A 12,086-nucleotide genomic window follows, 5' to 3' on the forward strand; every position below is an offset into this window, starting at 1 on the left:
TTGCTTACCAGTTTAGGACCAGGTTATTTTCCATACCTGAAGTTTTTTGTTTGCGTTTTGCTTTCATGTTGTCACCTTAAAAATGTATCTTTTCCTCCATTCATTGGCTGGGTGTTGAGAAATTAGGGATCCTGACTATTAAGGATGATAAAAAATATGAAGGTGTTGTGATTTCAGTAACAGTTCTGTCAGTGTCACTTCATTGATCGTCCCTCAGCTGCGTGCTGGTGAATTGGGCCGGTGTGAGGGTTGTAGCCCCACTCCGGCAGAGCTTGGTCAGTGTGAGATTGCACTGATTTAATAGTGAAGTAGAGGAGAATTTAACCGCCTGTGCATCCTTTTCGCTTCATGGCAGTGGGTTTCTCCGTTTGCGAGATGCTCTCCCCTGCTCTGGTGAGGAAATCTGAATCTTGCATAGCCTTTTTGCCCAGATTTCTTTTGCTAATGTATATATATGTCAGCGTGTGCATATGTTGTTTTTGTTTTGTTTTTTTTTCTAGGCAAAGAATACCCTCTAAAAACGTGTATTACTACCGCTGCCCAGACCACAGGAAGAACTATGTCATGTCCTTTGCTTTTTGCTTTGACCGCGAGGACGACACCTATCAGTTCGCCTACTGCTACCCCTACACCTACACCCGGCTCCAGCACTACCTGGCCAGCCTGCAGAGGAGGAGCATGGACTACTTCTGCAGAGACCTGCTGGCGCTCAGCGTGGTAAGTGACCGCCGCGCTCGCCAACCGGCAGGCTTCAGTAGCCATGGCTACCCTTACGTGCCTATAGACCACTGTATCATCCCTGCTAAAGTACACACACATACTCGTCTCACCGTGGTCAATGACACATGAGGCAGCAGCGTGCCTGCGTGGGGAAATACTGACAAACGCTAATTGAATTTCACCTAAATATTTCCTGTGCAATATGCAAAGCAATGCTAAATTCCCGTGTAGGGCCAGTTCACCTCTAAAGACATCAAAAGATGAAACTGAAACAGCTCTATTGAAGAAATGGGGGTTTTAGAGTATTCTGTCCATTTGTCTTTCTGGAAAAGCTTTTCCATTCCAAAGCAAACGTGTGTCTTTGGAACCGGAGTACAGCCTTCTTGGTAAAATCATGCGAAACGTACGCGGACGACCTTTTTTATTTACTCTTCAAAGGTCTGTTTTGGTGATTTGGAATTGAACGGGGTTCGGGGGTCTCAGTAGAGGTCCTTCTGCGTTCTCAGACTTTTTAGTGCTCTCGTTCCACAGTCTTAATGTCTTCTCTGAGGTTTGATTTGGTCTAAACTTGTGTGTGTGTGTCAGGAAAAGAGAACTGTGATTCCGGTGGAGGCTGATGATCCCAGCATACATTGTGAAAACTGGGATGAAATAACACGTATAGCCTGCTTAGAATAAAGAAAAGGCTTCCAGCATTAGAGCAGGACACTGAGATACCTACGGTGGCATGGAACTTGGATGATAAACTAACTTATGGATAAGGCTGAAAATAGAACTAAGGAAAGAAAGCATTTTAACCCTTTTGCCAGTCAAGTGTGGTTCTTGTTTTGAAGATAACTATTATATGTTCCTGAACTGGCGTTAATTATTAATCATTCCAATTAGGGGGACAAACAATTATGATAGAAAGGGATATTAAAAAAAAATAGAAAGGTGAAATCTTCAGAAGGCATACTATCATTTTAATGTGTCTGGGGTTTTAATTATTAATCTTAGAGGGCAGATCTATCATTAATTCTGTAATGAAACTGAATTTGTTTCCTTTCACTCTGAAAATAGTGTATAAACAGTCACATTTGCATATCCATCAAACCCTGATCTGAGTGATGAAAACACCGAGATAGGAGGCTTTGTCTTTTATCTGCGTTTTGACAGAGCTGTACTCTTAAATCTTGTTAACATTGTGTTACCAGTAGTTGCTAAATATTATTTTTCATATTCCACCAAGCTAAACAAACAGATGCCACTCAAAATGTGCAGGAAATATGCTGCGTGTAAGTCCTGACTTTATATCTATATGTACACAGACAGTATGTTTTGCAGAATCGATATGGTAACATTTTGCAGCTCACCATGCCGATCTGTATAAAAAGAGACGGAATCAGGCTCACGCTGCAATCTTTGTGAGGAGCGTTACCATCTCGGAGCATTTCTGGCTCTTCTCCACGCACAACTGTCCTAGAACAGCTTGGTAATTTAATGCCTTTGCTGAGCTTGAATAGACAATTTCCATAAGTTCTCTGCGAGCTAAATATTTTAACATAGAGCTTTGTTGCTATCATACATCTTTAAAGGGTGAGAACCAGGATCCTTCAGTCTTCGCTGCGCAGCAGCAGAGCAGGGGCTGGCTGTGCTTTGGAGGATTGCGTGCGTATAGGGTAGAGATAGAGCTGGGAACGCGAGCCCCGGCCCCGCTCTGGCCCCTTATGTAAGGTAAGAGGAGTCAGATTGGCATAAAGAGGCCTTAAAAGCTCTATTCCTGGCGAAGGGACGATACCCTGGCAGCCCAGGGTGCGAGGTAACTCGGAGATGCTGTCTGAGGACAGACTGCAGCCCTCGTGCTGACGCGGGGCCGGGTGCTGGGGAAGGATGTTGCACATCTGTCCAGCTGCCACCGAGCCACCGCTGCTTCATCCCAGCGATCGTGAGGGTGAGAGCGCTATGAAACAGCTCCATTTCTCCTGGCTTGTGAAGTTCCGAAACGTGCCTCCTGGAGACAACAGAATCTCACCACAGATCTTTGGAATTTTTGCTTTATTATTATTTTTCTTTGTCGTGGAGCAGTAAAACGCAAGTCACAAGAAACCGCGCTTATGTAATTGCTCCTGAAGGCTTTCTGAGCGCACATTTTGCTTCACGTAATGTTTTCAAGGCAATCCAATTTCTAATCTAATTTCATATTTTCTCTAAAGAAAGTACTATGCCTCCATTAACTCCTTAAATACTTTCACTAATTCTGTGAAAATTGAAAGTGAAATATCAGTGTGGGACATGTAATTGTCATTAGGATGCAGAATGGCGAAGTGGTTCCGAGCCAAATGGCAAACGCTCCCATTGCCAGTGTGAACGGATAACTTTGCTGTTCTATTTCTGACCTTTTAATGTTTATATCCTTTACCTCAGAGAGCTATCTCACATTCTAGATGTGCCAAATGGTCTTGAAAATAGTCTCTCCTGCTAGATAGCTATGATGGTCACCCAGGTGTCATTTAAATGGCCATTTTCTTTCTGCCATTGTCGGCCTTAGGTAACTTCAGACTTTCTACAGTTTGTGCCCACAAATCACAAGTTCTAAATACGTGAGCGTTTTTAAAGGTTGTTAAATTAGCTGGTTTGTATATTATTGATGTGCCTCTCATCTTAGCGTGTATTATGCAATACTTGCAGCACAACATACTGAAAAATAATGTTTGTATTTCTGTGAAAATATAACCCCAGGCTCAATTTAGATTTACAGAACCTATTTTATGATGCTTATCCAACCTTCTGTGTAGTAACAGTTATGTGCAGCAGTATAACTAATATTTCAGAGTTGGCAAAAGTTGTGTGTCATCCTTTGAAACCAGAGGTCTAAATGAGCTGTGGACATTTGAAGTGTGTGGACAATTGATGAGACCCGTCCCTCTAATAGTAATCCACTATCACACATAATAAATTAACGAGTTTTGGTGAGCCTGGCTCGGCTCCTGCAGCCCACTTCACAAATCACCACCGGCTTGGCAATATCTTCATTACTCTCTCAAAAGAGAGGCAAGATTAATTGCAGACAGATACTTCCTTTCACCCCATTAGGTAATGATGCTTCCAAATTATAGCTGAGGTGAATTGCAACTGCACATACAAACCACAAGCCTCAGAGGGCTTTCCACAATACACAGAGACTGGAATATGGAATTCTGTTAAATTAAATATTAAACATACATATTTTAAAACAGGAAGGCAATATGTCTAATGTAGAGCTCTGTAAGTGAGCCAATCTCTTAAGTCAGACATGAGATAGTGAAACAGATTGGAGCACAGGGTGTTTCATCCTGACTTGATGCCGCTTGGGTGTGTGCTTTAATTTGCTAAGTTCCTCCTGATTTATGCCGGTATCAGAGATCAGATTGAGGCCCAAGACTCTGGAACTGCACACCAGATGTCACATTGCTGGTTCATTGATCAAATATCCCTTATTTACCGTCTAAGTGACTGGGGTACCCCTCTGAAAATAGTTGATCAGTTCTACCGGTATCTACTGGTCCATTTTTAACTGCTCAGTTATGACTGTTTTAAAGCATGAAGCAAAGAAAATAGCCAATTTTCTAAGGTTAAATTTCCCATTTCTGCGTTCAGAGTTAGGTTATGTAATAACAGTTCTGTAAAAGAAAAGTATACTCTTTGTCTTTGGAAAAAAATAGAAGTTACAGGTTCGGTGTGATGTATCCTGCCTTTGAAATCGTGTTGCCATCGCTTTCCCTACTTTCCAAGGGATCCGACTGCAACTGGGTCGAAATGTCATCTAAGTGCAGTTTGTGGCAATTTACTCGGTGTGAAAAAGACCCCAGAAACAACGCTTTTAAAAAGTCAACTTCTCATTTCTCTAGAATGTGAAAGTGCACCTACATGTGTGTTCGGGGCCTCTTCTCTTTATTCGGTGGCGTATATATTTACTCGTATATTCTAGTGGTGCTGTTCCCACAGCACTCAGGAAGTGAATGTCAACCCAAAACTGTAAGTGAGGTTTTAAATGTTCCTACAGCCATTTTCTGAGCTGGGTTGGATATCAGAGAAGCAGAGTTGGAGCTAAAAATAACACCACCAACAGTTCTTTCAGAAATCAAATACGATTTATAGGATAAAATAGCACAGCGTGCTACCAGGGAAATTATATAAATAACATGAAAAATAACAGGAAACTATTCTATACCATCAGTTTTAAGGAAAAATTCTTTGTTAGAATTTAAAGGAAGTTCTGGCAGATAAACTGGATTGCGGGAATCAATGACAATGAAAAACAGGCAAAACTACCTTACTGTCGAAGGTTGCCATCTGTCTATAGGATGTATACAACTGTTCCTGCTAAAAACAAGGAGTACTTTGGTTAAGGTTGGCAGCACTATGTAGTTTTAGAAAAAACAAACTCAATAAAATAATAATAGACAGTTTGCATTGTGTAAGGTCACTAAATGTATAAGCTTGGTTATTTTTTGAATTCCAAAAAAGCACTGTTTCACATAGTAAAATAATTTCTAGAAGGATTTGCATAAATAGCTGTTTACCTATGGGTGAAAAATCAGAACTTGGGCGGGCGGGTTCAAATCTCAAGTCGGTTTTGCAGTTCACATTTTATTGCTGCTTTTGCCTGTTTAAAAACTCTTAGGAAAAAAATGTTTGGAATTTCACAGGAAACAAAAGCAGCTTTGCAAAGGATCCATTGAGTTAAGAAATCACCTGCAGAAAAGCTGTAATGATTCGTAGAAGGAGGAAATCTCCTGAAAGCAGCTCTTTGGTTTCCATGCCGGGCTCTCCATGTCACCTGGGCTCCGCTCGTCCTTCCCGTGCGTGCCCCTTCCCTGCCGCACAGCTCACCTGCCCTTGCTTTCCACTTCCTTTATACTTTTCAGAGCTAAGTATGAGGGTGAAGTTGTGGCATTGTTTGCTGTTCTTATGTTACTTATTCCGCTTTGTTTTTTTCCCCATTCGTTCCCCTTATCTCTTTGCGTTGTCCAATCCGATGTCAAATCCAAAACAGCTTTTAGGTCTTTTACATACCAGGGCTACACGAGGCAGTTGTGTTCTCTTCTGTGCACTCAATATCCCCATCTCACTACCATTTCATTTAACTTCATATCCTCATCTATGACCTGTCTTCCCTGTCCTTATGTCTTATGTGCTTTTTGTTTGATCCATCCTCTAATAGATACACCCTAATTTGCAGAGAAACTGGTGTGATAGGTGGTTTGTCCAGGCTTCAATCTGGAGATAAAACATAATGATCTAGTAGTTTGGCACTACATTTATACAGTCCTAAAGTTACATTTGGGCCTTTGAAGGCAACTGTGAGGCCAATGTGGTCCACGGTGAAAATGAGTTTGACACCCCTGGTCTAGTCGGTCATCCTGATGTACCCCGATGACACCCAAGTGCTGGAAGGCATTTCAGAGCGTGAACCCTTATTTCATGGTAATGGCAAATTTCTGATAAGCACCAGATTATACTCGTTCTCAGCACTTCCCGCTGCTCAGTTGGGTGCCACACAGCTCAGTGTGACAACTGTGATCCCAATAGAAAACAAACTTTGTCCATACAGTCAGTTCGATCCCCAGATCTGGGCAGCCACCTTTAGTTATTGCACCCTAAGCTTTTGGGGACAGGGAGCACCTATTTCACTCTCCACCTGTAGTGCCTTGCTCACTAGAACTTCTATTTTGGTTGGTGTTTGGAAAATACCATAGTACAACCAATAATATTATTCAATCAAAAAAGCAAGTCTGAGGTCCTGCGTATACACCAGTGTAAAGGTCTTAAAATCAACCTGAAGGATGCACGGATATTTCGGAGATATGTATGGGCCTTACGGGCCTATGAAAAACCTGGAATACATTCATTCTTCTTTCACTTCCACTTGCAGGAATTTGTTTTCCCTCTTTTGCAGCACAGCATTAAGCTGTAATCACCATGTTGGTAGTGATGCAGAATGGACTTGCATGTAGGGGAAACCACGCTATGTGGAGCTATTAGCTACGTTTGCCCCGCAGCACTTCACTGTGACTCTGCTGGGATTTCCACTGTTTTAGAGTCGTTTCTATTTAGATCTGAGTGGTGACTGTGAAATGCATCTGTGGGGCTGGAGCTGGGTTTAATCTGTGTTCCTTGACTGTTGATGAAGATCCAGAACATGGTTAGTCTGGCCCATGTTACCTGTAGGGCTCAGACCTTGGGCTTATCTAACGACTTTAAAGTCTGCTCAGTCCAAAGGGTTTGGATTTATGACTTTTAATAGAACCAAAGAACGAACTATTTATTGATTTAGCTTTATACTAGATACATAATGTAAATAGAATGTATTAAAATCTCTAAATACCTTAGGCAAAATCTTGTTTGCATATTTTTTGTAGACCGAGCATTGTGGCGCTGATCCAAAGAAACACTTAAGCATAGATTTAAACTTAAACGTGTTAAATAGTTCTGTTGAAGTCACTGGCACAGTTCATGACATCAAGTTAAATGTGTGTAAAAATGCCTTGGGGATATTCTATGTGGCCTGCGATCCATTCTTGCTTGGGTGCGGTTTTAATGACCCTTGCTTTTCTGCACTGTTAGGAATATATTTTTGAATCATAGAACAGCGCGATGAAGAAGGACGTAGAATTTACATGTAAGGGAGGCTAGTGCCGTCCTTACTTTAAGACATCATGTTGCATTCAAACTTATTTTACTTTAGAAGATCATAATAGTAGCAAAGGGAGAATGTATTTCTAGAAAGTGCAAGCTTCTCTTGGAGTACTGCTATTATCTGCAAATACCGAAAGCAATATTTGTCTTTGTAAATACAAGACGAAATAACATACAAATAACATGGGGAGACAGACAGAAGCTTTTTAATGTAAAGCAGTAGGTACTTAATTGAAAACGTTTTGCTTAGTAAATATAAAATACAGCTTAAAGGCTTTTTAATACTCTTTTAAAGAGATCTTACATGGCAACCAATCATATTGGTACACGAAAAGAACTGCGTTCTCTGATAAATATCCTGTTTTCCATGTTTTCAAACAGCAGCTGAGCACCATACTGTGGCAGCAGAGAACAATCTGAGGAAATGAGCACAGATTGCAAAGGTCTCCGTTACGTGACATTTTCAATGAGAAAAGTCGGCCCTAGGCCCACAGTCCAAGGTTTTCAGTCAGAATCCCCCGGACCGTGGGCACGCGGTGCTATAGAAAGCGTTATCTACCTTAACCGGTGCTCTCACAGATGTGTAGCATGGAGGGAGATAAAGGAGAGATAACATGCATTTCAAGAATTTTCCTAAGTTTTCATGAAAGAAAAGTCCTGTTTGGAAATCAGTTTTCTCCCATTTATTTTGAATTTCCTATTAATTGCAACCGATTTTGCACTTAGTCTTAATTACTTAATTTTAAGAGGACTGTTACTTTCTCAAAATCTAAAGACTGCAGTATTTTATAATACGTATGTTTATTTTTCATTTAGATTTTCTGCATTAATGTGGATTATATTAATATCCATCATGATATTTTTAATAAGCTTCTTAGCTCATTAGTAACAGCTGCACATTGTGTGTGTGGGGTTTTTTTTGTTTAAATCTCAATTGCTTAGAATGAAAATATTAACTAGTCTTCTCCATATTTATGAATGCTGCATTATGGAATGAGGGGAAGTCTTATGCTGATCATTAAAGAAAACGCAGATTTATTTATTTTTTAGAACTTTTGCTCCGACAGCCTCCAAAACGTTGCATAAATGTCACTGAGTTCAGGTTCATCATATTCTTCTGACTGTAGTGTCATTTTATAGAGAAGACTAATACAGAAACATGGATCATTTAGAAGAAGCCTGTGTTGAAGACTTGGGTATTAATTTTCTGAGGTTAACCATACTATACAGAGTGTGTACAGATGGAGTTTTGCTTTGGAATCGAGTCAGGACCATGGACTGTGCATTTGTTTTGTCTTCTTAAGGCACTCGCACAACATTTTCACAAACAGGTTTGATAAGCTGAAAATACGAAAGACTTCTCTCAGAAGTCCTGCTACACAAAGCTGAGGCCCAGCTTTTGATAGTTACACACCAAAAAGTTCAATGTTTTGGAAAGCAGGTTGTATTTGCGGTGGCTGAGCTCTTGAACGTGTGGCCCACGGTGTTGAAGAAATTAATTAGAAATGGCATCTGTAATTTCCACAGCTCATGTGATTCAAGACCTCAAGTCTGTTTTTCCTACTTGCCTCCTGAGAATGAAATATGGCCAGTAAAATGTTACATCCGATGGAAAACTTACAGGAATGTGAGATGACTGATTAAGGGCGCTTTATGGATCAACAGACGAAGACTAAAGCAGAAGTTGATGCTACTGTGTTGGAAAAAATAGGAGACGCTTTGGCAATGCACCTAGGCCCATCGAGATTTGTCTTAGATCTGGACACGCATATTAATCCAAACTATGAATATTTCAAAATCCAAAAGGTAATGGGTAGAACATGAGTGGAGTTGCTACTCCCAACAGTGTTCTCAAAAGCATTGCATCTCCTTTATCTACGGTGACTGGAAACACATAATATCCATATTGCCTATGGTATGTCTGCCTCTCTAAAGTCTAAGGAAATGGTCTAGATCCTTAGCATTGTGTAGGAAATCAGTTGATCAACATAAAGTACATTGGTATCTTCTGCACGAGGACCATCTCTCCTTATCAGAATTGTAGGGTCCAAGAAAGCTTATAAAAGTTTGTTGGGTGTTTTTTTGTGTGTTTGGTGTTGTGTTTTGTTTTGTTTTTCTTGTTCTATTTCTTTTTAATTGTGGTGGCTTCTTTATGAAGAATCCAGACAATAAATATCAAGAGACCAAACCACTCAGAATGTGAACCTGGGGAAAAAGGGATGTGTGTTTCCGAGGTGCACTTTTCTGCTGTTGTACTCATCCTTACAAGGTGCTGTGGCAGTGCCAGATTTGCCGTCAGCTCCAGCTGATTTTGAAATCCTTCAGAGCTTTGGGAATAAAACTGCACATATCCTCTAGATTTCTTCTATAGAAATAGATAAGATTTTGTAACAGCAAATAACGCTGCAGAGCTGAGCAAACTGCCTTCCCATAAATGAGACTTGGATGTACTCAGACCAAACAACATTGTAGACTCATACTACACAGGCTCATAGAAAGACAAAGATATTATACTCCTCCTGGTCTAACAGGATTCCTATATGTCCATTTTGGCTGAAATTCCCATTAGCCATGGCAACCAATGAGAGAAATGCACAGCAACAGATAACATCTAATTTAACGCTGACAAAGAGGTGGGAGGCATTGATCTGTTTGGCAGAAAACTTCATTCTTTTTCATTCCTATAATTCAGATTTTCTCATTACTGGACACAGATGGCAAAATATAATTTTATTAACTATAACCATTTGTTTTGCGGTTCATCAATTAAATTGCACAGAGTACAGAGACTAGTTTATGCCGGCCATTAAGGAAAACAAGATAGTAGCTAGAGCTATACTACAAAAGGCTATAGATGTTGCATAGAGTGCTTCAAGATCATTTGTTGCTATGACAATAATGAAGCAGAATAGCTGTGGTCTCTGAAATGTCAGGTTTTTCACATTGTCAGTGAAATACAGGTAAATACAAACTGTTCTTTTAGAGAGCTGGACTTCCCTCAGAACTACACTTAGTTTATGTATGTGTGTTACAAAATAAGTCACCCGCTCTCTGCTCGTTAGAAAGTTAAATCAGAAAAAAGGAAAACTGATGGATTGAAAAGCTCCTGGACAGCAACCATGTCCCCTGTTATCTGCTGCCCATGTCAGAATGAACCACCAGGTAAGTGCCAAGGAGAGGGAACTCGATGGTTCCTGTATTACCTACCAACCATCTCCAAAACCTCCACTATCAGCCAAGCACACGTGTGGTAGAAATGAATGAGGTCTGCATGTCAAAATCCTTTCCTGGTCTCATGTACTTTTCCTTACCTAATAAGAAGTCCACCTGTGTTTGTTTTTTAAGATCTGGGGTGCAAACTGGATTCTGGTTTCATATAATTCCAATAATGGCACTAATTTCATGACATGCTTCTTCTGAAAACTTACTCTGAATCTTCTGACAACTGGGGAGCACAGATTGGTTACTCTATAGTCCCTTCTCCTAAATAACCTAGAGGAATGATCATTTTTATGTCTATATATAATTTTAAAATGCAGATGAGCTCTCTTTTTTTTCATGCTGTCACAAATGATTCCCCGAAATAATGCTGAATCACAACAATGGGTTTACAAAGATCGTGGGCTGGTGGCGATTAACACTCATAGAGTACTAGCTCACAAAAGGTATCTTCTTTAGTTTGTAATTAGAACTCTGCTCCACGTGCCAGGATGTAGGATAGACTGTGTGAGCTGTTGGAAAATACCAGGGAGAGATGTGTCTCTAACAGAATAGGAGCCCATGTGCACAGGCAATTCAGAGCACTGGGCTTTTCTGGGAATTGCTATTACACAGAAATTTACTAGAAATGACAAAAGTGTTTGGACTTTGAACATTTTCTTCCTTTGATTCAAAAATACTCCATAATGATTACGAGGCAATGATCACAGTCTACTGCATGAAAGTAATGTGTTCTGATAGGAAACCTTGGGAACCGATCACACATCATCAGATCTCCCTGACCACGCTTAACTTACCAATATACCACTGGTGGCAGATGTATTTCAACCGTGATCATGGACAGAATTCCTTATGGCAGCTGGATACGATATTGCAGCCAACAGCAATGTGAAATGTCCAGCTTTTGTTCCAGGAACAGTCTGAGTTAAATCTCTGCGAGAACCCTTCCCTACGTCCCACTCTGGTAAGCTGCTTGTGTGCTGTTTACTCGAACGATCCTCAGTGCCAAAGGCCTGAGACAATTCTCCTGTTAATAGGAAACATGGAGCCAAGTTTTCTTCCTTTCAGACATCCTTTCTAATTTCTTTTTCTTTCATTCTAAGAGAGAAGACAATTGTATCATGCCAGTCTCCTTCTCTTGCATCCTAAAGCTTATACATGTGGATGTATCCTGATTTCAGAAGGTCATATTCGTTATAATTTTAAACATGCTATCTAACCATACACTGGAATCTACTAGGATGGCATGAATTTCTATAGGGAAAAATATGTTATGTGATAATTTTCGTATTTCCTGTCTCTTTATTGTCACCAATTTTGCTAAACCTCTCCTCCCTTTTTTTTTCCCCCCAAATGGATGGAGCACCTGAAAATGCTACAAACTGGGTTTTTCATAACTTTGCATTCGGCTTCTATAAAATTTGCTTTCTGAGGTTTCTCATCTGTTATCAAAACCGCCTCCACTGTCTCTTTCATTTCGTGCGATGCTC

General features: G+C 40.4%; 1 protein-coding gene across 1 annotated transcript in view; it reads left to right on the plus strand.

Moving 5' to 3' along the window:
• The window catches only part of BEND5 (BEN domain containing 5), an 876,445-nt gene that overhangs the window by 334,057 nt on the left and 530,302 nt on the right, over window positions 1-12,086 (plus strand). The window contains exon 5 of the mRNA XM_065842086.2: window positions 501-717. Within this exon, the coding sequence (XP_065698158.2) occupies window positions 501-717 (217 nt within the window). The remainder of the gene's footprint in view (window positions 1-500; window positions 718-12,086) is intronic.

The sequence above is a fragment of the Patagioenas fasciata genome, chromosome 6 (genome assembly GCF_037038585.1).
Source record: "Patagioenas fasciata isolate bPatFas1 chromosome 6, bPatFas1.hap1, whole genome shotgun sequence".
Classification (NCBI taxonomy): Eukaryota; Metazoa; Chordata; class Aves; order Columbiformes; family Columbidae; genus Patagioenas; species Patagioenas fasciata.